General features: G+C 48.6%; 2 protein-coding genes across 7 annotated transcripts; both read left to right on the top strand.

The window, feature by feature from the left end:
* Window positions 1-18: 18 nt before the first annotated feature.
* On the top strand, window positions 19-10508 carry C2cd2l (C2CD2 like). Of its 2 annotated transcripts, none has more exons than XM_005069421.4 (14): window positions 19-383; window positions 2284-2379; window positions 2730-2849; window positions 3023-3133; window positions 3212-3328; window positions 3423-3534; window positions 3645-3753; window positions 4394-4458; window positions 4546-4673; window positions 4766-4940; window positions 5807-5908; window positions 6047-6180; window positions 6266-6551; window positions 9448-10508. In XM_005069421.4, the coding sequence occupies exons 1-14, from the start codon at window positions 30-32 to the stop codon at window positions 9657-9659; spliced, it is 2121 nt and encodes a 706-aa protein (XP_005069478.1). In that variant the 5' UTR covers window positions 19-29; the 3' UTR covers window positions 9660-10508. The 2 variants fall into 2 exon arrangements, with proteins under 2 accessions (XP_005069478.1, XP_005069479.1); XM_005069422.4 differs by having other exon boundaries at window positions 6044-6180.
* Window positions 10509-13986: 3478 nt separating this feature from the next.
* On the top strand, window positions 13987-24301 carry LOC106021091 (histone H4 transcription factor). Of its 5 annotated transcripts, none has more exons than XM_040730026.1 (10): window positions 13987-14102; window positions 16541-16769; window positions 19306-19535; window positions 19780-19891; window positions 20067-20219; window positions 20672-20749; window positions 20834-20954; window positions 21038-21176; window positions 21251-21375; window positions 22962-24301. In XM_040730026.1, exons 2-10 carry the CDS (start codon window positions 16607-16609, stop codon window positions 23362-23364), a joined length of 1524 nt encoding a protein of 507 aa, XP_040585960.1. In that variant the 5' UTR covers window positions 13987-14102; window positions 16541-16606; the 3' UTR covers window positions 23365-24301. The 5 variants fall into 5 exon arrangements, with proteins under 5 accessions (XP_040585960.1, XP_040585958.1, XP_040585959.1 ...); XM_040730024.1 differs by having other exon boundaries at window positions 14029-14102; window positions 16500-16769; XM_040730025.1 differs by lacking the exon at window positions 13987-14102 and adding an exon at window positions 14116-14374.
* Window positions 24302-24567: the final 266 nt, after the last annotated feature.

Raw genomic sequence — 24567 nt, 5'->3', positions numbered from 1 at the left:
CCCGAGCCGGGACCCGAGCCCGCGGGAGCATGGAACCGGGCTGGGGGCAGCGGGACGTGGGTTGGGCGGCCCTGCTGGTCCTCTTTGCCGCCTCGCTGGTCACGGTATTGGGCTGGCTGCTGCAGTATGCCCGGGGTTTGTGGCTGTCGCGGGCCGGTGGGGGCGAGGATTCCCGACCCACCTCAGCCGCTGAGCCCGGGGGTTCCCTTCGGGAGCTGGGTGTGTGGCGTTCGCTCCTGCGTCTGCGGGCGACCCGCACCGGCACCTCGGAGGAAGCCGGCGTCCGGGGCCTCCTGGCTTCGCTCTTTGCCTTCAAGTCTTTCCGGGAGAACTGGCAACGGGCTTGGGTGCGAGCCCTGAACGAGCAGGCCTGCAGGGACGGGGTGAGTCGCACCGAGTCCCTGTGTCTTTCCTTCAGCTTTGCCCCTTCTAGAGACGAGGCTCCTCATGTTAGGAGGGCTGGATTAGGGCTGGGGATCAACTGGAGAGCCCCATAGCTTTCTCTGATCTAGAAGATCAGAGAAAAGCGTGCAGGTGAGGCTGGGGGGTTGTAGAAGTCCAGTTATGTACCAAATTTTCTATTTTTATGTGCAAGGTACTCTGGTTCCAAATCCAGTACAAGTTACTGTTCTCATAGCAACACTAATCCGTGTGCCTGAGGGCACTTCCGCCGAGACTGGGCTGGCTGGGCCAAGAGAGACAGGTGCACCTGCAGAAGGAATTTGCCTGGTTCTCATGCCACCACACCCCGTTAAGATTTCAGGCTCCCAAACCCTGGTGGTCAGGTAGACCCCCCCCCCCCCCCCCGCTGCCAAAGTAACTGAATCATTCCCCCATCTACTGGCAATTTAACTACTTCAGTCAAACATTCTCCTCGTCCATGCTGGCCTGAAGTGTAGTGTTGAAGGGAAGGGAGTTCAGTTAGAGGGCATGTTGATAACCTGTGTCCTTTCTAATAAATGAACTTGGGCTGCCCCTGGAGGGTCAGTCATAAACCAGCTCAGCCTTGCACCATGGGCATCTGGCCTCCCAGGAAGTGGGAAGGAAATAGAGTCATGAGACTGAGGTTGGGTGGAAGGCAGATGTCTCCCTTTTCTGGCCCAGCAACCTCTCCTGGCCCTCAGTCTATCAGCTCCTTTCTTAGAGGCTTCTCTGTGTATCTAACTATAAGAGTTTAGAGGCTTTGCCCTGCTCATCCATGCCTGGAAACAGAAGTGGCTCCGAGAAGTTGTCTTGTTTCCCATTCCCAGCTGGCCAACTGAAAACCAGATGACATCTGTCAGTTTACACATCGAACCTACCGGGCCAACCTGGCTCTTCGTGTACCTTGTCCCTGGGTTAGAAGTAACTCCCAGGGACAGCTGACTCAGCTGGACATTGGCCTCTCTTGTGGGGGGTGGGGAGGGAGATCTAGATTCTAAGAGCTCATCTCCTATCCACTTTAGCATGACTTTTGAAGAAGACAGCTTCTATAGCAGGGAAATTGCCTTCCCCTGGTTTGCCAGGAAAGTGAATGGACTCTGTGAATTTGTTTTCTGTATCTCAAACCTTGAGGACAAATTGCCAACCCAGGCTGTACCCCTTCCTCAATCTTCCATCCTGCTTTCCACTGCTGTAGAAGAATTAGGGGGAGCTAAGCAGCTTTCTGCTCCCTAATGCCTTTCTGATGTCCTGTCTGCCTTAAGGAATTAACCAGGCCTGGGATTCTTGAGTCCTCCCTCAAAGCTTGCTGCTCTTCCCAGCACTTTCTGATCAAGTTTCCCCAAGCCATGCTAAGTTAGTCTTCATTTCTAAGAATTTAGGCAGAGTGATATCTTTGACCATTCATATCCTGTTTATTTATTTCTCCATCTAATTTTATAGTAAATGACACAACCATCTTCATCCTTAACCTAGCCCTGCCCAGCTACAGATGGCAATGAACACGTCAATTTGTCATTGTTGTTATAGTTTACCCTTATTGTTATGAGTGAAGAGTTAGGTGGAGGGAGAACAGGGAGATTCCTGGGGTTTGAAGAGGTATCCAAGGTTCAAGGCAAGCTCACCTCCAAGGTAGTCTAGCTTCCAGGTTCTCAGCAGACGCTTAGGAGCTGCAGATCCCTAGAGTTAGTGGGGCTTAAAAAGAATATGTTCTATTCTACTAAAGTCCTGAGCCAAGGAGGGGACAGAGGCCAGCCTATAGCTGAGGCCTCCGCAGTGCGAGAGTTCAGCCAGCAACTGAGCAGACCAGCTCTGAAGAGACAGCTCCAGAGACTTGATCTTGTGCCCATATTACTTCCTCAGAGCTCAATCCAAATCACCTTTGAGGAGGTACCCCAAATCCCACCCAGAGCTAGCATTAGCCATGTGACCTGTGAAGACCAATCAGAGCGTACCATGGTAAGGATCTGGTGGGCATTACCTGATGGGGGTGGGGGTGGGGTTGACCCCAAGGTTCCCTATAGTCTGAGTGTTCTTAATTTTGAGTTTCTGTGTGCCTTAAGGATCTACGGATTTGTTTCAGGAGATCTAAGAATCTGTGTGTGTGTGTGTGTGTGTGTGTGTGTGTGTGTGTGTGTGTGTGTGTGTGTGTGTGTAGTTTTGGCTTTTATCTAATTCATTAAGAAGCTTAGGGCCCCAAAAGGTGACATCCCAGGGAAAACAGAAGTGGGGAAGGGTCTGCTGAAGCGTGGGTCAGGGCAAAGCGAGGTGAGCACCCTTCTCAATGCCTGACACTGCTTCCGTCTCAGGTGCTGCACTGCCAGCTCTCTGCTGAGGAGGTGCGCTTCCCAGTCTCCGTGACCCAGCAGTCCCCCGCTGCCGTTTCCATGGAGACCTACCACATCTCTCTGACACTGCCACCAACACAGGTGGAGGGCAATGTGGAAAACTGGGTTGGGCAGAGGACAGTTGAGTTGGCCCGGCACTTTTCCTTTGGTTGTTCTCTGGGATGGAATTTGGGAAGGAAGGGTCCTGAGGAGCTAGCAAAGAGGCCTTGAAAGAAAGAGGCAGGTCATCCTAATCCTCTTGTTCTTGTCTCTAGTTGGAAGTCAGCCTGGAGGAAATCCCTGATGAGGGGCTGCTGGTGTCCTGGGCCTTCACTGACCGCCCAGATCTCAGCCTAATGGTGCTTCCTAAGCAGCAGACCAGGGAGGTAAGAAGGGGCAGGCAGACAAGAGACTGGACTAGTAGTGGGGCAGAACACAGGCTCCACCTCTTCTCCTCTCCGCAGAGAGATGAGGAAGAAACAGACCTTTCAACAGTTGAGGAACTGATCAAGGATGCTATAATCAGCACTCAACCCGCCATGATGATCAACCTCAGAGCCTGCTCTGCCCCAGGTGGCCTGGTGAGTGAACACCCAAAAGGCAAGATTTGCCCATATCCCATCTCCAGGGTCCTATATCAGGATTATTGCTCCTTTTACCTCCTTCTGCTCCTAGGTTCCCAGTGAGAAGCCACCCATGATATCTCAGGCCCAGCCACCCATCCCCAGACCTACCCGATTATTCTTACGGCAGCTTCGAGCATCTCACCTGGGAAGTGAGCTGGGGGGTAAGAACTCTATTGCCTTTGCCCCTTCCCGTCTGCCAAGACGCAGTTTCTCTGTTCCCTGGCCTGTGTGTCTGCTGCCTGGGCAGCCTCTAACTTGTGGTTCTTTACAGGTACTGAGGAGCTCTGCTGTGCTGCTGAGCTTGACAACCCCATGCAACAGAAGTGGACCAAACCCATGAGGGCTGGTCCTGAGGTGGAATGGACAGAGGACCTGGCGCTGTAAGTCATGCCCTGCTCCCATCCTGTTCCCATTGACCTTCCAGGATGGCCTTGGCATGAGTCAGCCAGCTCTGCCTTCAGTAGCCTTTAGTGTAGACCTACATTGTCTGCCGGGTCTTTGGGGACAGAGATGAAGAATAGGTATAGCCCTACCTGTGGGTAGATCACAGGCCTGAAGCAGAGACAGATGTACCTAGGGGCAGATAAGGCAGTGTGCCAGTTGATAGCATACCATGGGAGTGCTTAGATAGGGGAGATTAATTCTTATAGTGGGATAAAGATCTGATGAGGCTTCATGGACATTTAAACCATACCTTCAAGCAAGCATAGCACTGACCAAATGTGAAAGTCTTGACTATGGGAACAGCTTGGAAAAAACGAAGGGCATCTCAGACTGAGAGACAAAGGTGGAAGAGTGATGGGGGATGTGAGTATCTGGCTGAGGAAAGGGGTTTCCACTCATGACTTGCTCCATACTCCTAGGAAAATGGACGACTTGGCGGACAGGATAGTTTGATTGGAGCCCTGGTTCTATCTTATTTGCCTAGGTCTCTTCTTCTAGCCTTTGACTGGCTCAAGGATGGGTTCAGTTTGCTAAATCCCTTCTCTCCTGACCTGTCCATCCTCTTTTGGTCCTCAGGGACCTGGGTCCCCAGAGCCGGGAGCTAACCCTCAAAGTGCTCAGGAGCAGCAGTTGTGGAGATGGTGAGTGTGGGCAGAAGGGGCCTTCAGAGGGGGCGCTAAGCAGGTCCTGCTCATGGGCCCAGCTCACAGTGTCACCCTTGTCTCCAGCCGAACTCCTTGGCCAAGCCACACTGCCTGTAGGCTCACCCTCTAAGCCACTGTCCCGAAGACAAGTGTGCCCATTAACTCCAGGGCCAGGGAAATTGCTGAGCCCAGCAGCCACTATGACAGCAGAGGTGAGAAGGTGACCACTTTGGGGAGATGGGTAGACCGGGGCTGAGCAGTCTCTGAGATCCTAACGCCTTGTTCTCTCCTCACCGTTTGGCAGCTGCACTATGAGCAGGGTTCCCCTAGGAACCTGGGCACACCCACCTCTTCCACCCCTCGCCCCAGCATCACACCTACCAAGAAGATTGAGTTGGACCGGACCATTATGCCCGATGGCACCATTGTCACCACCGTCACTACTGTCCAGTCACGGCCCCGTATAGATGGCAAATTAGGTAAAAAGGAGTGGCTGTAGTCAGTGCCTTAGACTACAACCCATTGCCTGACAGGGAAAGGGAAAGGAAAGCCTTAAAGCCAACACATCTTTTTCCTGATGGCCCATTCTGATCCGACTACTTTCTCATCTTTGTCTCTCATGCTTTCCCTTGCACCTCTCCATTCCATCCGCCTTCCTCTCTCCACTTAGTCTGTTGGAATCTGCTGGTCTCTCCTCTCTCCACTTAGTCTGTTGGAATCTGCTGGTCTCTCCTCTCTCCACTTAGTCTGTTGGAATCTGCTGGTCTCTCCTCTCTCCACTTAGTCTGTTGGAATCTGCTGGTCTCTCCCCTCTCCACTTAGTCTGTTGGAATCTGCTGGTCTCTCCTCTCTTCATTTAGTCTGTTGGAATGTGCTGGTCTCTCCTCTTGCTCTAAGCTCCCTTCTCTCTCTCCTTGAATCTAGCCCCAACTGGCTAACTGTCCCACTTCTACTCCCAACCCTATGTGGTCTCTGGCCTCTTCTAGCAAACCTAGGGGCTTCAGTGACGATTTTCTGTCTCCGGTGGCCTTACATCACACTTGTTCCATCTCTAGGAATCCCATGGCAATTTCCCTATCTCCAGGAGCCCCTAAACATTCTCCATACATGTTTGGTATCTCCCTATATGCCCTCAAGTGGGCCCCATGGCGCTTTCCCACACTGTCACAGATCCCTCTAGCATCTTTTCCGTTTGTACAGCATCTTCTTAATCACCCTTGTGATTAATCTCCCTTAATCATCCTTGCCCTCTGAGTCAACCAAAGTCTGCATCTCAATAAAGGTGGTAGGGGTGGGGGCCATTCTAAAGCATGTCCCAGCTCACTCCCCCTCCCCCACCCACCAGACTCCCCCTCCCGCTCCCCGTCCAAGGTGGAGGTGACTGAGAAGATGACAACTGTGCTGAGTGAGAGCAGCGGCCCCAGCAATGCCTCCCACAGCAGCAGCCGTGAGTGGGGAGAGGGAATGAGCCTTGGCGGGCCCCAATGCCTCTGTAGTCAAGAGCTACTTTGGGTGGAGCAAGAGGAGTTTGAGTCCAAGAAGTCAGATAGAAGTCAAGCTATGTATCTTCTGCATCCCCCAGCAGGGGAGAGCCACCTTTCTAATGGCTTGGACCCAGTAGCAGAGACAGCAATTCGCCAGCTGACTGAGCCCAGTGGGCGGGCAGCCAAGAAGACACCCACCAAGCGCAGTACGCTCATCATCTCTGGTGTTTCCAAGGTAACAGAGCTCTGGGGAGAGAGCTAAGATGGGGAGAAAGCCCTAATGGTCATTCTTGCCCATTAAAACCTGTCCCTTCTGGCAGGTGCCCATCGCTCAGGATGAGTTGGCGCTGTCCTTGGGTTATGCAGCTTCTCTGGAAGCCTCAATGCAAGATGATGCAGGAACCAGTGGTGGTCCTTCATCACCTCCCTCAGACCCATCAGCCACATCCCCAGGGCCCCTCGACGCCCTCTCCAGTCCTACAAGTGTCCAGGAAGCAGATGAGACGACACGTTCAGACATTTCTGAGAGGCCATCAGTGGATGACGTTGAGTCAGAAACAGGGTCGACTGGTGCCCTGGAGACTCGAAGCCTCAAGGATCACAAAGGTGGGGAGCAAAGGACAGGTTATCCCCCTTACTATTTTTTTGAGGGGCAGGGCTGAGACAGAGTGTGGCCTAGAACTCACCATGTAGTCCAGGCTAGCCTTAAACTTGAAATAACTCTTTGCCTCAGTTTCCTAAAAGCTAAATTCTAGGCATAGGCCACCATACTCAGGTGTCTACTGATTTTTTTTGTTTTTTTGTTTTGTTTTTTTCCAAGACAGGGTTTCTCTGTGACTTTGGAGGCTGTCCTGGAGCTAGCTCTTATAGGCCAGGCTGGTCTCAAACTCACAGAGATCCACCTGCCTCTGCCTCCTGAGTGCAGTCTACTGCTTTTTTATGTCACCGTATTGTCACCTCAGTCCTACTAGACAACTTGAGGTCATGGTTGGCTCAGCTAACTTGCCTTCGAGGGTCAGGCAAACTCCAGTAGAGCAAGGAACTTTGTGCTTCAGTTCCTAGCTTGGATATGACAAACTGGAATGACAGCAAGGGAAGTCACCACGATTGCCTTTCTTCCTGAGCTAACAGACTTGTTTTCTTTCACTCATATTTTGTTGTTTGAAGTCAGGCTCTCATGTAGTCAAGGCTGGCTCAAACTTGCTATATACCCAAAGTCAGCTTTAAATATCTGATCCTCGTGCCTCTACCCCCCAGCTGTTAAGATTATGGGTAGGCACCAACATGCCCTGCCATTCTTTCATTCTTTTTTGAAATTGTTACATTTAGTTCTTTATTTCAGTGTGTGTGTGTGTGTGTGTGTGTGTGTGTGTGTGTGTGTGTGTGTGTGTATGAATGAGTGCATATCACAGCACACAATCAGAAGACAACTGGCAGGAATTTGTTTTCTCCTTCTACCATGTAGGTCCCTGGGATTGAACTGTAGTTGTCATGTTTGGCAGCAAACACTTTTACCTCTTGAGACATCTTTAACAGTTTTTTAAAAATGTGTATGGGTCAGCCGGGCGTTGGTGGCGCACGCCTTTAATCCCAGCACTCGGGAGGCAGAGGCAGGCGGATCTCTGTGAGTTTGAGACCAGCCTGGTCTACAAGAGCGAGTTCCAGGACAGTCTCCAAAGCCACAGAGAAACCCTGTCTTGAAAAAACCAAAAAAAAACAAAAAAAGTGTACGGGTCTTTTGCCTACATGTATGTCGGAGGTCAAAAGAGGTTGTTGGATCCCATGGAACTGGAGTTATGCACAGTTATGAGCTGCCATGTAAATGCCAGGAATCAAACTTCTGGAAGAGCAGCCAGTGCTCTTAACCACTGAGCCATCTCTCCAGTGCCCTGCCGAGATATAAGCTAACTCTTGTTTAGTTTTTGTTTTTGTTTGTGGGTTTTTTGTTTTTGTTTTTTGTTTTTTGAGACAGGGCTTACACTATATCCAAGGTTGGCTTGGAAACTCTCTGGCTTTTTTTCACCTCTCTTTTACTCTGTATCCCTAGTTGCCTGGATATAAGAAATTCTACTTCATGCCAATCTTAAAATTGTTCTTCTGAGCCAGGCATGGTGGCACATATCTTTAATCCCAGTACTCAAGAGGCAAAGGCAGGTGGATCTGTAAGTAAGTTCAAAGCCAGCCTGGTCTAGATAGTGAGGTCCAGGATGGCAAAGAATACACAGTGAGACCAAGTCTCAAAAAAGAAAGAAAGGGAGAGAGAGAGAGAGAGAGAGAGAGAGAGAGAGAGAGAGAGAGAGAGAGAGAGAGAGAGAGAGAGAGAGAGAGAGAGAGAGAGAGAGAGAGAGAGAGAGAGAGAGAGAGAGAGAGAGAGAGAGAGAGAGAGAGAGAGAGAGAGAGAGAGAGAGAGAGAGAGAGAGAGAGAGAGAGAGAGAGAGAGAGAGAGAGAGAGAGAGAGAGAGAGAGAGAGAGAGAGAGAGAGAGAGAGAGAGAGAGAGAGAGAGAGAGAGAGAGAGAGAGAGAGAGAGAGAGAGAGAGAGAGAGAGAGAGAGAGAGAGAGGAAGAAAGAAAGAAAGAAAGAAAAGAACAAAGATTATTCCTCTGAACCAGGGATGGTAGCATTTAGCTATAATCCCAGCATTTGGGGCTGGGGCAGGATTTTGAATTAAGGCCAGTTTACAGGCTGTGTATTGAAGGAAGGAAGGCAGGAAGCATTCTCCCTCTGGTGGTGATTCAGGTGCAAACAGTATTCCTAACTTCAAAGGACAGAGTTTGCTGTCAGGCATCTTCACCCTTTGACCAAGGAGGCTGTCAGCTGTAGTCTATTTGTGATTTAAAAGCTGGTGTGGTAGTGCACGCTGTAATGTTAATACTTGAGAGTCTATTGCAAGAGGATGGCTGTTTAAGATCAGCCTGGATTATATAATGAGTTCAAGGCCAGCTAGGGCTACAAATCCAGATTCTGCCTCAAACAAAACTAACAAAAAAGAATTCCAATTGTGGTTTGCATCACTTATTGAGGTAATGGAGTTTTTAAGCCCAAAGCCTGCTGTGTAAGCACCTTCTTCTCTCTTATAGACCCATATTTACCTCTTTGAGGTTTCTAGACTCCCCACTGCTCACACCCTGGAATGTGGTATGTTAACCCATCTTCCCTTTTATGATTTATAGGCTTTGAGGAGCACCCTCTGTGCAGCCTTTGTCTATCCCTGCACAGAAGGAGGCTCAGTCCCAGCGTGTCCTCCCAGAACCGCAGTCCCTACCCTTGCTATTCTCCCTGGGGATAGGTCAGAGGTGCACACAGATTCCCTCCCCCAGAACGTTGCTCCTTCCTCAGGATGGGCAAAGCTCGTGTGCTTCCACTTCCTTTTCTGAGAAAGCAGGCGTTAGGCAAGAGACTTCCCATCCTTCATCTTCTATCCTAACGTCCTAAGTCTTCTCTCCATCCTCACCCCATTCCTGGGCCCCTCTGTCTGCTTCAGTTTCCCTTTCTTCCCCACAGTGAGTTTCCTGCGCAGTGGCACTAAGCTCATCTTCCGCCGGAGGCCCCGACAGAAGGAAGCTGGTCTGAGCCAATCACACGATGACCTCTCTAACACAACGGCCACACCTAGTGTCCGAAAGAAGGCTGGCAGCTTTTCTCGTCGCCTTATCAAGCGGTTTTCCTTCAAATCCAAACCCAAGGCCAATGGCAACCCCAACCCCCAGCTCTGAGAGCCCTCCTGAACTAGGAGAGGGCAAGAGTTCTCTGGTCCATTCCCCACATCCCCTTTTTTACCCCTTTCTGGATTCCCAGTGCTGGGGCAAGGAAAGCCCTTGGGTTCCAAGAAGCCCCAGCACTCAGGGCTGTGGGGTAAACTGGAAGGGTGATTGACATGGGAAGCATTTGAGAGGCAGGCACTCGTTGCTGTGGACATAGGAGAGAGTTTGGCAGCTGGGAGTAAGGGGCAGGCTCTGTCTTAGCATGCATGGCATTCTTCAGAAGCCTATGCCCTCTGCTGGTACTGCCCCCAGAGAGGAGCCCCGGGGCACTTATCTCCTCGGCAGATCCTTCTCCCTTATTTATTCTCTTTTCTATTTATATGTGTGGTCTAGGACCCTTGGCAAACAGATGCTAGAGGGCATCTCACAGGTGACCCTTTTCTCCCAGGAGGGTAAGGCAAGTTCCAGGAGGAGTTTCTACACCTCTCTTGGGGGTCCCCACTTAGACAAGCACCAATGTCTGTCTCAGGAAGACATTGGCAGATCATAGGAAGCTGGGCTAGTGCCCAGGTTGGGGGGCAGGTACTCCCCACTTCCCTACCTCCCACACTGCTCCTCTTTTCTCCTTCCCTTTGTTACCATTTTGTACTTGATGCCTTCTCCATGAGCAGTGGCTCAGTTAGAAGGAGGGAGCCAGGAGGCTGGTAGGAAGCCTTCCCTAGAGAGATAGCTTTAGGAGCTTTAAAGACATGTATGATCATAGGGCAAGGTTGCACCTCTGTATGTTGGGGGATGATGATGTCCATTGCTGTGTGATGGCTTGGAATTTAATTTATTTAATTAAAGTCAAATTGGAGTTTATAGATGAGAACTGCTGGTATCCTTTGGAAAGCAAACAGGCAGCAAGATTGATAGAAGAGGAGGATCATTGGCACTAACCCAAGTAGTGAGGAAGGGCAGAAGACAAAGACACGTAAAGAGGTTTGAGTGATAACACTCTGACAAGCAGAGTCGCCAGAAGAAAAGCAGCTAGTTCACTTGTCTTCATCCCCCTCTCTCAGGCTGTTCCATTTGAGTTCATAACAGAGGTCAGAGTATAGACTCACGACCTGGGCTATTTTGATGTGAGACCTAGCTCCACTAGTCACCTTTGTGAGCATGGCCAAGATGGGTGCTCAGCTGCTTTTGTGTGTTTTATCCAGAGTCTCACCTATGTTCCCTAGCTAGCTTGGAACGCCTTCATGTAGACTAGGCTGTCCTTGAACTCAGAGATGCCTCTGCCTCTGCCTTCTGAGTGCTAGGATTAAAGGTGTGCACTAGCAGCACACCTGGTGGTGTGTTCAGTTTTATTTTTTCTTCTGTAAATTGGTGGTGGCTCGAGCCTTTAATCCTAGCACTTGGGAGGCAGAGGCAGGTGGATCTCTGAGTCTGAAGCCAGCCTGGTCTACAGAGAGAGTTCCAGGCAGACTCCAAAGCAACACAGAGAAAGCCTGTCTCAAAAAAAAAGAAAAAAGGGGGGGGTGAGGAATATGAGCTGGGGTCATAGCTCAAAAATAGAGGACTATCCTAGCATACCCAAGGCCCTGGGATTTGTTTAATCGTTTAAAAAAATGGATGGAGCCAGGTGTGGTGGCATAAACCTTTAATCTCAGTACCTGGAGTCAGAAGCTGCAGGGTCTCTGAGTTACAGGCCAGTCAGAGCTATAATAGTGAGACCTGACACCCCCCCCCCCAAAAAGTCCTAAAGTCCATTTCTAACATGGGTGAGTGTTAGATACCTACAGATATGTCCCTGTTTCCTGTCCTTTGGGATGTCACACAGGACTTGTACCAGGTAAGCTGCTATAGAAGGTTGTGCAGAATGCAGGACCAACAGGCAGGAAACTAAGCTTGCCACAAACATCTCCTTATCTAGCACAAGCTACTTCTCCATTCTGGACCCCAATTTCTTCACCTCTAATGAGAATGGCCTTGTATAATCAAGTCACTTGTAACGTTTATGTATAAATTACTCTGGACTGGATTCGTGAATAGACGTCATGGATTACCCTCACCCCTGATACAGGGTCTTGCTCCGTGGCTCAGCCTTAGAGATTCCCAGGGCTGAGAATACAGGTATGTGCCATCATACTTGGCTGTTCCTTGTTTTGTGCCAGGGTTTCTCTATGTAGCCCTGGCTGTCCTGGAACTCACTTTCTAGTCCAGGCTGGCCTCCGAGCTGACAGAGATCCACCTGCCTCTGCCTCCTAAGTGCTGGGACAAGAGGTGTGTGCCTCCACCAACTAGCACACATAAACTTCCACTTAATTGTATCCCAAATCCCTTTTTACCTTTTAGAGGTAGGGTATAAATTACCCAGACTGGCTTTGAAATTCTCTAGCTCAGACTGACCCTTCTCTCTAGTGCTGGGATTAAAGATGAGTTCTCACATCTGACCCAATCCATAGATTTTAATGAATGTAAATGATGATGGGTGGGTGGAGCTTTAGAAAACAAATCTCAGAAAATGTCTGGATAATCCAGCCAAAGTTGTGGTTTCTTCTCAATAAAAGATTAAAGTTGCCAGGTGGTGGTGGAGTATACCTTTAATCCCAGCACTTGGGAGGCAGAGGTAGGCAGATCTCTGTGAATTTGAGGCCAGCCTGGTTCACAGAGTGAGTTCCAGGACAGCCAGGGCTACACAGAGATCCTTTCATTTTTTGTTTGTTTGGGTTTTTTGTTTATTTGTTTTTGAGACAGTTTCTCTGTGGCTTTGGAGACTGTTCTGGAACTAGCTCTTGTAGACCAGACTGGTCTCAAACTCACAGAGATCCACCTGCCAGAGACCCTTTCAAAAAAAAGAAAAAGATAAAACTATACTAGGAAACAAGCCTTTGAATCTGAACATTATTTGTTTTTGTTGAGACAGGGTCTCACTGTATTTATCTGCCTGGCCCCCAACTCAGAACCAGAGACCTGCTTGCCTCTGCCACCTACCCCCACATCCTAGCACTAGTATTAAAGGCATAGCTCACCACATCCTAATAATTAAAATCTGGAAACATAGATTCATAAAAATACTGAAATTTGTGCCCTGAAAACTGTTTGAATTCACATATCTCTTTTTCTTCATGGAATTACTAAAACAGCTAAGTACCGTTTTCAGTACTATTACTCTAAGTTGACATGAGGGCAAGCATTTTATGAAGTAGTGCTAGAATCATGAATTTCTAAATTAATTAATAAGGCTGAAACAGAAATGTAATATACCATAATAAGGAGAGTCAATTCTTGGAGAAGGAACCACTGTCACCACTGGAAACACAAGAATGGGTAGGAAGTCAGCTAACATAATTGGAAGGGGAGATTTTCATTTAGAGAAAAACAAGTGCAGATCCTCAGAAGTAAATGAAGCTACCATGTGGTAGGGAAACTGAAATTTGCGGCTGAGGTGCAGGAAATGAGGTCGAAGACTCAGGATAGGATGTGTTGCAGGCGGGACCCAGGTGTTGGAGTTTGGTTTGAGGACTTTGTACTGAAGGCAACAGAATGCCTTTGAATATCTTCACAGGTTGGCGACTTGATCAGATCTGGTTTTGTTAAAGATCGCTTTGCTGAGCTGTGTGGAGGGTGCCTTGTAGGGAAGTGCAGTGGGACATAATAACTGAGTGTGGAAATCGGAAATGGGTGTTATTCGTGGTCTAGAATGAGAATGAAGATAAATGAATGAGTGACCATATGTCCAAGAAAGAATCCAGGGGTGGGTGTGTGGCTGTTGGTGGAGCGCTTGTCTAGCAAGCAGAAGTCCTTGATTGAATCCCTCAGCAGCACATAAACGTGGTGAGGTGGCAAAATTTATAATCTCAGCCTGTGTAGAGCAGATGGATCCAAAAGTTAAGGTCACTGGGCAAAGGTGTTGGCCTATGCCTTTAATACCCACGCTTGGACTGCAAATACAGGAGGATCTCTGTGAGTTCAAGGTCAGCCTGGTGTACACAGAACAGAGAAGACGAAGAAGATCAGAGATGAATCTAGGGCCCCAACGTGGACTCACCACCCAGCCAGCTAACTACAAGAAACATTGAGCTAAAAGGCGCACCAGTCCAATCTAGGCGCATGCCCAGTACGTGGTTGACGCGGAGTCTGCGCAGTAGAGGGCATTCAAGTCTCAGAGCTTCCCGCCTGCGCACAGCCTAGACAAGCCCCCCTTCCCCCCCCGCAACACCCTTTTCGGGTGACGCTAAGTTTTTCCACGTCCGGTCGTACCTCACTCTACCCCTTGTGACACGGAGCCCGGCCCCCTACAGTTCCCGCCTCTTCCGTGTTTTGGTGCGCTCGGGTTCCGTCCGCCGCAGCGGCGATTGGCTGTCGGCCGACTCGAAAGCGGCGATTGGCTGTCTCTGGTTGTCTCTCAAACGCCTCCGGGTATATGGTGTGAGGTGGGTGGGGCGCAGGGCAGCCCGGCGGCGCTGGCAGGTGAGTTGAGTCTGAAGCTTTGGTGCTTGGCGACTAGGGCGACTCTCGGGTTTGCGGAAGGCCAGGCGTCCTGGAGCGGCTTGGCGAGGCGTCCGAGCCGGCCCTCAGCCTCCGCGCTCTCGGTCTAGGGGTCGCTGCGGCTGGACTCGGTCAGCGCCACGCTTGACGCGGAGGATTCCGGGAAGCCCTCCCGGCTTGGCGCTCCGGGACTATCTCCTACCTCCTCGGAGTTCTAGCCGTCCTCCGAGCCTTGCCCCGGCCTCACCGCCTAGGTGAGCCTTCCCTGGGGGCCTGCCTACGGTCCTTTTTGTGTCCCGATCACCCTCGTCGCGCGCTTTGTTTTGGTTACCGTGTTCAGCCTCCAGATCCTCGTCTGTGAATCCTTGCTTAGAACCCGGGCCTTTCTCTTTCTGGATTACGGCTGGCTCACAGTTCATTGGTGCGGAGCGACACTATGTACTCTGTTGTTGAGGGATGGTTTCTTACTGTGACTACTGATGAAATGTTAGAAACGTTAGGTAGGGATCCTGCGGGCCGGGTACCAGCCCCCTCCCCATCAGCTCAGAAACAAGGATATGTGTAGCTAACCCTTATTGAGCCCTACAAGTGTGTTAGGCCCACATGGGTTAGGTAATTTAAGATCACAAAACCAAGGAGTTTGGTTCCATTTTCCTTCTCCATCCATTTGTCTGATCCTCTCTCCACACAGACGTACCCGTATACATAGCGTGTAGTACCGGGTGGCTTTCTTTTTTGAGACAGTCTTTGTAGCTCTGGCTGACCATTCTGCCTCAAAGGCTAGCACCACCATTCCAAACTCCACCACCCTCTTTAAAGGAAATTTGGTGTGTGTGTGTGTGTGTGTGTGTGTGTGTGTGTGTGTGTGTGTGTGTGATGATGACAGGGCACACACATGCCAAGTGTGCGTGTGGAAGATAGCGTACAACTTTGTGGCGTGAATTCTTAACACTTTTATGTGGGTTCCTGGGCTCAAACTCATGTTGTCAGGCTAGTATAACATGCATGTTTGTTTTTAGGTTTTGGTTTTTCCACTGAGCCCCTGCCTTTGTTTTTTGAGATAGGGTTTCTCTGTGTAACTTTGACTGGCCTGGAACTTGCTTTGTAGACCAAGTTAGACTAAAGGCGAAGGCCACCACCTCCTGGCTCACTGAGCCATCTCACTGTTTTGATGATCCACCCTGTTAACATTCCTCCTAGAAATTTTGCATGGACCTTTAACTTTGTTCTCATCTTTCTTTAACAAATATTTGTTATATTCTTTTTTTTTTTTTTTTTTTTGGTTTTTACGAGACAGGGTTTCTCTGTATTGTTTTGGAGGCTATCGGTCCAGCCTGGCCTCGAACTCACAGAGATCTGCCTGCCTCTGCCTCCCGAGTGCTGGGATTAAAGGCGTGGGCCACCACCGCCTGGCTCTATTTGTTATATTCTTAGGAATATTTAGCAAAGGTAGACACTGAAGACAGCATAAATAGATAGGGTTCCTACATTCCAATGGAATCTTTATTTTAACGTTAAAGGAGTTGTAGGATCAAGTATTGGGTAGGCAAAGCAAAGACAGACTGGATGTTATTGAAAGTCAGGCAAGATATTTAATAATTCTAGAAAGTTTCTGGGTCATATGTAGGCTATATGGAATAAGAATATGAACTTTAGGCTGACCTACCATCATTAGGTGGCCTTGGATAAATTAATTCATCTTTGTCAGTGTTAGGTTATCCATAAATGAAGTTTAAAATGGTACCTACCTCATAGGGTAGTGTCATCAATTACATGATGCAAATAAAATGCTTAATATGAGACTGGAGAGGTAGTTAGTAAGTGCTTGCTTCACAAACATCAGGAGGCCCTGGGTTTGATCTCTCGAGCTCACACTAAAAAAAAAGTTCAGTAGCTGATAGTGGTGGTACAGGCATTTAATTCCAGTAATTGAGAGACAGGCAGGCAAATCAGGGCCAGCCTCGTCCACATAGTGAGTTTCAGGACAGCCACAGGTAAAGGGAGAGACCCCATCTTGTAAAAAGGTCAGTGAATGCCTGGAATCCTATCTCTGGGAAGTACAGAAAGCTCCCTGGAGCTCACAGGTTAGCCAGTTTAGCCTGCTTGGTAAGCTCCAGGGCTCTTAACCACCTAGCTGTCTCTCCAGCCCTAACAAAATAGTATTGTATTTGACATATAGTAAGTGTGAAATTCAGAGCAAAAAGTTTTGTTATCCCCATTTTTGCCAAGGCCTCACAGCTTGTAGGTAGGTGGTAGGCTGAGCCTTGTTCTGTCTCCCACAGGAATATGCTCTGAAGCTATTTGAGAAAATGTCTGCTAGCTCCCGTGTTTAGCTTAGTGTTTGGCACATGCACAGTATTGTGTGTTGTCTTTTCTCAGGAAGCCAAGCAACACTGAAGACACCTGCTGACTCTCCACAGGTTGCCTGTCCATTTCTTGGCCCCCAGCAGCACTGGATTTCTTCCCCTTCCTCTAAGAGAAAGGCCATGTCGCCTCCTGGAAAAGCTCCCCGGAAAGAGAACCTGGGGCTGCAGTGTGAGTGGGGGTCCTGCTCCTTTGTGTGTTCAGCCATGGAGGAGTTCTTCGAGCATGTCACTCAGCACCTGCAGCAGCACGTGCGTGGCGCTGAGGAAGAGGAGGACCCACTGGGTAAGGGAACAGGAATGAGCTCGAGTGTGGGGGGGAACAGTGGTCTATACTCAGTACTGCCTTCTTCATTCATTAAAGCACTGTGAACTCGTTGCTAGAGAATTCACTCTGCAAGGATGTAAAGAAGGATTACAAAGAAAGCAGTTGTGTTTCTGTGGACATGTGTTGTGGACACATACATGCCATGGGTCAAGAGTGGAGATCACAAAGCGACTTGGGGAGTCAGCTCTTCCCTTCAGCTATTGTAGGTTTCACGACATCCTTGACCTGCTAAATCATCCTTTTTTGGGGGGGGGTTGTTTTTAGTTTAGTTTAGTTTTGTTTTTGAGACAGGATTTCTCTATGTAGCTTTGGAGCCTGTCTTGGTCTTTGCTTTGTAGACCAGGCTGTCCTTGAACTCATAGCCTCTGCCTCCTGATGTGTGCCATCACCACTGGCCTGCTAAACCATGCTGCTGAACCTCTTCCTTTAAACATTTTTTGGAGGTGACCTTTATTTACTTTTTTGTGTGTGTAACTTGTGAGCACACCGTGGCATAATTGTAGAGGTCAGAGGACAGCTTGTGAGAGTTATCCTTCTACCACGTGAGCTCTCAGGGTCAAACTCTGATGGGCTTGGCAGTAAATGCCATACCTGCTGAGCCATCTTGCTGTCCCCTCTCCCCATTTTTTTGAGACTGTATTCTTGGCTGGTGTGAAATTCACTATGTAGATCATGCTTGCCTTGAATTCATAGAGATCTCAGTATTAAAGTTAAAGGTGTCTCACTGCCTGTGCCTCCCATGTACTGGGATTAAAGGTATGTGTCACCATGCTCAGCCTCCCCTTTCTTTCTTTTCTTTTTTTTTTTTTTTTTTTTTTTTTTTTTGAGACAGGGTTTCTCTGGATAGCCTCAGCGTCCTGTACCTTGCTCTGTAGACCAGGCTGGCCTCTAACTCATAGAGATCCTCCTGCCTCTGCCTCCCCAGTGCTGGGATTAAAGGTGTGCGCCACCACCACCTGCCTTTCCCTTTTTATTACTTAATTATTTATATTTTTGTTAGATTTATTTTGTTTTACATGTCTAAATGTTTTGCCTGCATGTGTGTATGTGTACCCTATATATGCCTGGTGCCTGCAGAGGTCCAAAGAGGATATTGAATGCCCTTGAACTGGAGTTATAGATGGTTATAAGCCATCATGTGGGAACCAAACCCAGGTCCTCTGCAAAAGCAACAAGTACTCTTTTTTTTTTTTTTTTTTTTTTTTTGGTTTTTCGAGACAGGGTTTCTCTGTGGCTTTGGAGGCTGTCCTGGAACTAGCTCTTGTAGACCAGGCTGGCCTCGAACTCACAGAGATCCGCCTGCCTCTGCCTCCTGAGTGCTGGGATTAAAGGCGTGCGCCACCAACGCCCGGCTGTGGGAACACGTTTATATCATAACTGTACATCATAGCTAAGAGAATAATTAAACAGCTTTATTCAGTATACTCAGAAATGCTCCTCTATTCTGTTCACTCTCTTTTTTCTTTCCTTTGATATCTCATGTAGCCCTGGCTGACCTTAAGCTTGTTATGTAGCTAAGGCTGAATTTAAAGTCCTGATCCTGCTGAGATTCTGGGATTATTATAGTTGTATACCAAGCCTGTTTCCATAGTCAAATGATACACCAAAATGAAATTAAGGATGGCTTTACTTTCTGAAATTTTAGCTTTTCAAAATAAGCAAACTCCTATTGAACATTAAAAATGGTGCTTAGAGTCGGGCGGTGGTGGCGCACGCTTTTAATCCCAGCACTCGGGAGGCAGAGGCAGGCGGATCTCTGTGAGTTCAAGGCCGGGCTGGACCAATAGACTCTAAAACAATACAGAGAAACCCTGTATCGTAAAAACCAAAAAAAAAAAAAAAAATGGTGCTTAGAGGTGCTGGAGAGATGGGACCTGGGTTGAAATAAATAATGGACCTGTCTTGAAATAAGCAGATTAGAAGCAAAAAGAGAACTAGAAAACCAGTGTTGAGAGGTCCTTTTTCTCTGGGACCATGAGAAGCTGAGCACAGATTGTACATTTGCTAAGGGTTACCCTAACTTGTTCTGCCTGGGTGTCTGACTCCCTGTGTCTGATATTCGTTCTTAACCTCTCTTTTACATTCAGTCTTAATGCAGGGACTCTTTCTAACTCCATTGTTACTTCTGTTTAACACTTCATTTGTGGCAGGGTCTTACTCTGTAGCCCTGGTTGACGTAGAAATCATGTCAGCTCACCAGCCTAACCCTCTTGAGTGCTGGTATTATAGATCAAAGCCAGCGGACCTACTTCCGTGACACTCAACTGCTGCCACATAACATTACCCCACATCCCTCAACCAGTTGCAGTTTTGTAGATGTGTTTACTTAAAAGGACTAGGACTCCATGATACCTGATTCAGATGAAAGCCATTAGACACTGCTACATACTGAATGAACTGGGGACTTGGCCAGGATCTTGCTTAATGTCTGAGATGGAAAGTGAATTGAGCCCTGGAAAGTATCAGACCATTCCTTCTCAACCCCTTTCTGCAGAGGAAGAATTCTCCTGTTTGTGGCAGGAGTGTGGCTTTTGCCCTCTGGACAGTTCTGTTGACCTCATCCGCCATGTCTACTTCCACTGCTACCACACTAAGCTGAAACAGTGGGGGCTGCAAGCCTTGCAAAGCCAAGCTGATCTCAGTCCCTGCATCCTGGACTTCCAGAGCCGGAACGTCATTCCTGACATCCCTGACCATTTCCTGTGTCTATGGGAACATTGCGAGGTCAGCTGACAATGTCAGAAATAGGGGTGGATGGAAGCTGGGGATCTGGAGTCAAGATCTTTCTGGGGTACCTCATATTTCTCAGACTCCTTCTAGTATCTCCCCTCTATTCTTGTGTTACTCCTTTATTTTAAAACCTTCCCATTCCCACAAGTTAATAGGGGGAGAGTAAGAAGTCCCCTTTGGCATGGGTGAGAGTCCCTCCAAGCACTGTCAGTCCTCACCCCAAGTTGCCCCGGCACAGAGTACCTTCGACAATCCTGAGTGGTTCTATCGGCACGTGGATGCGCATAGCCTGTGCTGTGAATACCAAGCAGTCAGCAAGGACAACCATGTGGTGCTGTGTGGCTGGAAAGGTAGGGCCACCATCTGCTCTGGCCTCTGGAGGTGTTAAGGGTCTAGAGGAGCCAGGAATGGGACCAGTCCTGCAAAACAAAACCGGCTCCTCCTGGCTGGAGTAACTTGGGGGTACCAGAGCCAAGTTGGGGAAGGGGATTCAGGGATGGAATGTGATCAGATCTTTCTTCCCAGGCTGTACCTGTACTTTCAAGGACCGGTGTAAGCTTCGAGAACACCTCCGCAGCCACACCCAGGAGAAGGTAGTGGCCTGTCCCACTTGTGGGGGCATGTTTGCCAACAACACCAAGTTCTTAGATCACATCCGTCGCCAGACCGCACTGGATCGTAAGCATTTGGAGAGAAGAGGGAGAGTGTGGGCTATCTACTGAAAGTGAAGATGAGACTGTGTTCCCAGGGGAGGTGGCTGCTGAAGGGATCTCTGTACCTGGCTCTCTTCTCCTTTGGGATCAGACACTCCTAGACTTAGACATCGTTTAGCACTTGCTGTTTGTGGTATCAGTTATCTCAGGAATCTTCACAACAGCCCCATGAGGTAGGCTTCTTATTCCCCTTTTTACAGATGAGGAAACTGAGGCTCAGAGAGGGTAAATCACTTACCTGAGATCATACAGCTAGTAAGTGGTAAAGCTGGGCTTCTAACTCAGGTCTGCATCCAAATCCCATCCGTAGCTTCCCTTTGCTCCCCGGGTGGCTCCCTTCTGTCTGGGATGGTTCCCCTCTCCTCTGCCCTTCACTGTTCTCCTCAGTCACCCTTTGTTCTGCCCACGTCACCCCAGAGCAGCGTTTCCAGTGCTCTCACTGTTCTAAGAGGTTTGCCACGGAGAGGCTGTTGCGTGACCACATGCGGAATCATGGTGAGTGGCCTGCACCCAAGCCTCCCTGCCCTCCCTTCAAGGTCGAGTGAGTCCACAGATTATAGCTTCTTCTCTGCTCCTCAGTGAATCACTATAAATGCCCTTTGTGTGACATGACCTGCCCACTGCCTTCCTCCCTGCGGAATCACATTCGCTTTCGACACAGTGATGACCGGCCCTTTAAATGTGACTGTTGTGATTACAGGTAAGGGAACCCGGGGTCAAAATACAGGGCTCAAGTTTCAGGGTTCCCTGTGCCCTTCAACCCCTCCTGATTTCTCCTGGCAGTTGCAAGAATCTGATTGACCTCCGGAAGCACCTGGACACCCACAGCAAGGAGTCCGCCTACAGGTGTGACTTTGAGAACTGCAGCTTCAGTGCCCGGTCTCTCAGCTCTATCAAGTCCCATCACCGCAAAGTGCATGAGGTAAGTGGCTGATGGGCAGGGCTCTCAGGAGTGCGAGTAAAGGCTGACCTCATTGCCTTCTCCTTCCTCATCAGGGAGACTCAGAGCCAAGGTACAAATGTCATGTCTGTGATAAATGCTTCACACGTGGCAACAACCTCACGGTGCACCTTCGCAAGAAGCACCAGTTCAAGTGGCCATCAGGACACCCTCGTTTTCGGTGTGTATAAATACCTTGTTTTTGTTTACTACTCTGTGTATGGGGGAGTGCCAGCCAGTCCTATAGAGGTTGAGACAGAACTTGTAGAGTTGTTTCTCTTCTCTGTCGTGTGGATTCAAGATACTGAACTCAGGTCATCAGGCATGCATGGCAAGCATTTTACACTCTGAGCCATATGACAGACTTTTTAACAAGAAAAAAAACACACTTTGAACTTTATGGTACTTTGATGCCACCATCTATGTCTAAGCTCAACTTAAAAATAGTGGTGGATGGGGGTTAGAGAGATGGCACAGCGGTTAAGAGCAATGACTGCTTTTCCAAGAGGACCCTGGTTCAATTCCAGCACCCACATGACAGCTCACAACTGTCTGTAACTCCTGTTCCAGGGGACCTGACACCCTCACACAGACATACACACAGGCAAAACACCATTGCACATAACGGTGGTGACACACGCCTTTAATCCCAGCACTCGGGAGGCAGAGGCAGATGGATCTCTGTGAGTTCTAGACCAGTCTGGTCTACAAGAGTGAGTTCCAGGACAGGCTCCAAAGCCACAGAGAAACCCTGTCTCGAAAAACAAAACAAAAAAATAGTGACGGAGCAATGTTATGATAACTCTTCCCACCTGCCTGGGCCCACTACCGCATGAGCCCCAAATGAACACACATACGCTGTATTAGTTATAAAGCTGTTGGCTGTTGGCTTCTTACTGACTAGGTCTGTCTTAATTATTAACCCATTTCTAGTAATCTTTGTATTTCTACATGGTCTTATCTTACCGGAGAAAGAGTCTGGACCTGTTACTCCTCTCACACCCTACTGGTGGCTGACTCTGCCTACGTTTCCCAGAATCCTCCTCCTCTCCTGGTTCCACCTATTTTGCTTCCCTATTGACCAACAGTGTTTTGTTCTTCAGCCAATAAGATAAACATATACAGAAGGACAACCCCATCAGAGCAAAGATTGTTTTTGTGTTTTATTATTTTTGTACTTTTTTTTGTTCTTGTTCTGGAGCTTTCTTTGAGGACCAGGGTGGCCTTGAACTCACTGAGATCTGCCTACCTCTGTCTCCTAAATTCTTGGATTAAAGGTGTGTGCCTGGCTCTTACTTGTTTTTGAGACAGGATCTCTGTATAGCCCTGGCTGGCTTAGAGCTTGCTATGGAGACCAGGCTGGCCTTAAACTCATAGAGATGCTCCTGTCTCTGCCTCCAGTGAGATTACAGGTGTGTGCCATCATGCAAGGCTGTGATTTTTCTAATGAAGCTTGGTTTCAGATTCAACAAGTAATGCCAAAACTCCAGCAGCCAGAGCAAGAGTTAAAGGCTGAGGGTCCTGGCTTTGAGCTCCACGGCCTTCTCATAAACTGACACTCTGGCCTCTTACGTAGTCAGCATCAGTCTCTTCTGCCTTGGGCTTCTCCATTAATTTTTCCATTTTGAGTCCTCTCCTCTGACCCTTTCTTCTCCGCATTCCATTAAAAACCTTTTCTTAAGCTTCAGTTCTGTCACGTAGAGTCCTAAGTTGTCTCCCGGCTAGCATATTGTCCCTTCACCATCTGCTGGTTGCTGTCTTCTCCAGGTACAAGGAGCACGAAGATGGCTACATGCGGCTGCAGCTGGTTCGCTATGAGAGTGTGGAGCTGACTCAGCAGCTGCTGCAGCAGCTACACGAAGGATCAGATCCAGGAGTGGCACTGAATGAAAGCAGCCTGCAGGGCATTGTTCTAGAAACAGTGCTGGGGGGGCCAGGACCTAAGGAGGAGGTGAAAGAGGAAGAGGGAACAGCCATCTCGGCTTCTCAGGACAACCCCAGTTCTGCCATCCATATGGTCAACCAGTCAGTCAGCCAAGGCCAGCGAGAAATGGTCTACTGTGTGCTATCTGAAGCCCCAGGAGAGCCCCCGCCAGTCTCTGGACTATCCTCGAGGGAGATGGAGAAGCTTCAAGGAATGCCCAAGAAGCCAGGGGTCCAGATGGTATGAGGCTGCAGAGCCTGACCACACCTCCAGATCTTGGAGTTTGAGCCAGGCAGGTAGCTGCGCCCCTGGTTGGCAGACTTTGTTTTTGGATGCCTTTAGAAGTGGTGCTGAGAACTGTATGTTCCTCTGTACTCAGGTGGTATCAGTCTATAGACTCTGAGTACCCCTCCCCCATGCTGTTCTTTGTGGGGAACCTGAGAAGTTGGATTCGTTGAAGAAATCCTACATGTATGTTCTCATTAGAGGAGCTGTTATCAGGTTTAAGTATACTCCCTTGGCATGCTAGACACAGTAAATGTTTAGTCTACATCCATTCCTGTTTTTAGGGGTCCATTGAACTCACTATAAGTTAAGTATTAAGAACCAGGTGCCATTTCTCTCAAGGTTTCCTTTTACATTCCAGGACACTTGTGGTTATCTTCAGGGATAGGATTGGGACACTGTATGTATGACAGTTGTTTTTCGGTAATAAAAACCACTTGGGCTGTTGCTTATTTCTCAGGTTTTGTGGCAGTTAACTAAGTAACAAAGAGATACGACTGTCTAGAAGTGGAGCCGAATCATTAGGCTCACCCTTCCGTGACCAGGGTGGTCTCTCAGTGTCACGTACCCATTTGCTGGAGTTTGTCCATTGCTTCCTGAGCATCTACCAGCTTTGTGGAAGGAGGGCCCAAGTACTTGTCCATGAATGACTATGAGCAGTGTTACAGAATGGATATGAATGGCACCAGGACTGCACCATCAACTCTAATTAGAACCCTGTGCCTCTAGGGAGGGTTGGTTCTGGGACTGCAAAGGAATCTGAAGTAGAGGTGGGTTGGGTGGTCACCCAGAGAATGCCAAGTACTCAAAGGGCAGGAGTCAAGCTAGAAAATTGTGTCTACATTTTCTTAGAAAGTGGATCTATTTTCATTGAATTAAAAAAAATTCTTATACTATACATATATGCTTGCTTACTTTTGTTTTATGTATATGAGTGCTTTGTCTACATGAATGTAAGTGTGCCATAGGCTTGCCCATGGAGGTCAAAAGAGGGTGACAGACAGCCGTGAACTCCCATGTGGGTGCTAGGAACTGAATCCGAGTCTTTGTAAGAGCAGTGCATGCTCTTAACTGCTTAGCCACTCTGGCCACTTTCATTGGAAGTTGAAACTCCTCAAAATAACTTTTAAGTTAAAATTGGCTACATATGATGGCACATGCCTT

This window comes from Mesocricetus auratus, unplaced genomic scaffold (assembly GCF_017639785.1).
Source record: "Mesocricetus auratus isolate SY011 unplaced genomic scaffold, BCM_Maur_2.0 Super-Scaffold_100022, whole genome shotgun sequence".
Taxonomy (NCBI): Eukaryota; Metazoa; Chordata; class Mammalia; order Rodentia; family Cricetidae; genus Mesocricetus; species Mesocricetus auratus.
Note: the sequence above shows the minus strand (reverse complement) of the source record. Positions and strands in the feature narration are given on the sequence as shown.

Bases quoted from the DNA above. Each gene is read 5' to 3' on its own strand.
- C2cd2l (XM_005069422.4), top strand. From the start codon at position 30: ATGGAACCGGGCTGGGGGCAGCGGGACGTGGGTTGGGCGGCCCTGCTG. The intron at 2,380-2,729 runs GTAAGGATCTGG...CTTCCGTCTCAG, and splicing joins ACCAATCAGAGCGTACCATG to GTGCTGCACTGCCAGCTCTC. The intron at 6,181-6,265 runs GTAACAGAGCTC...CCCTTCTGGCAG, and splicing joins TCATCTCTGGTGTTTCCAAG to GTGCCCATCGCTCAGGATGA.
- LOC106021091 (XM_040730026.1), top strand. From the start codon at position 16,607: ATGTCGCCTCCTGGAAAAGCTCCCCGGAAAGAGAACCTGGGGCTGCAG. The intron at 20,220-20,671 runs GTAAGCATTTGG...ACGTCACCCCAG, and splicing joins TCGCCAGACCGCACTGGATC to AGCAGCGTTTCCAGTGCTCT. The intron at 20,750-20,833 runs GTGAGTGGCCTG...TCTGCTCCTCAG, and splicing joins TGACCACATGCGGAATCATG to TGAATCACTATAAATGCCCT.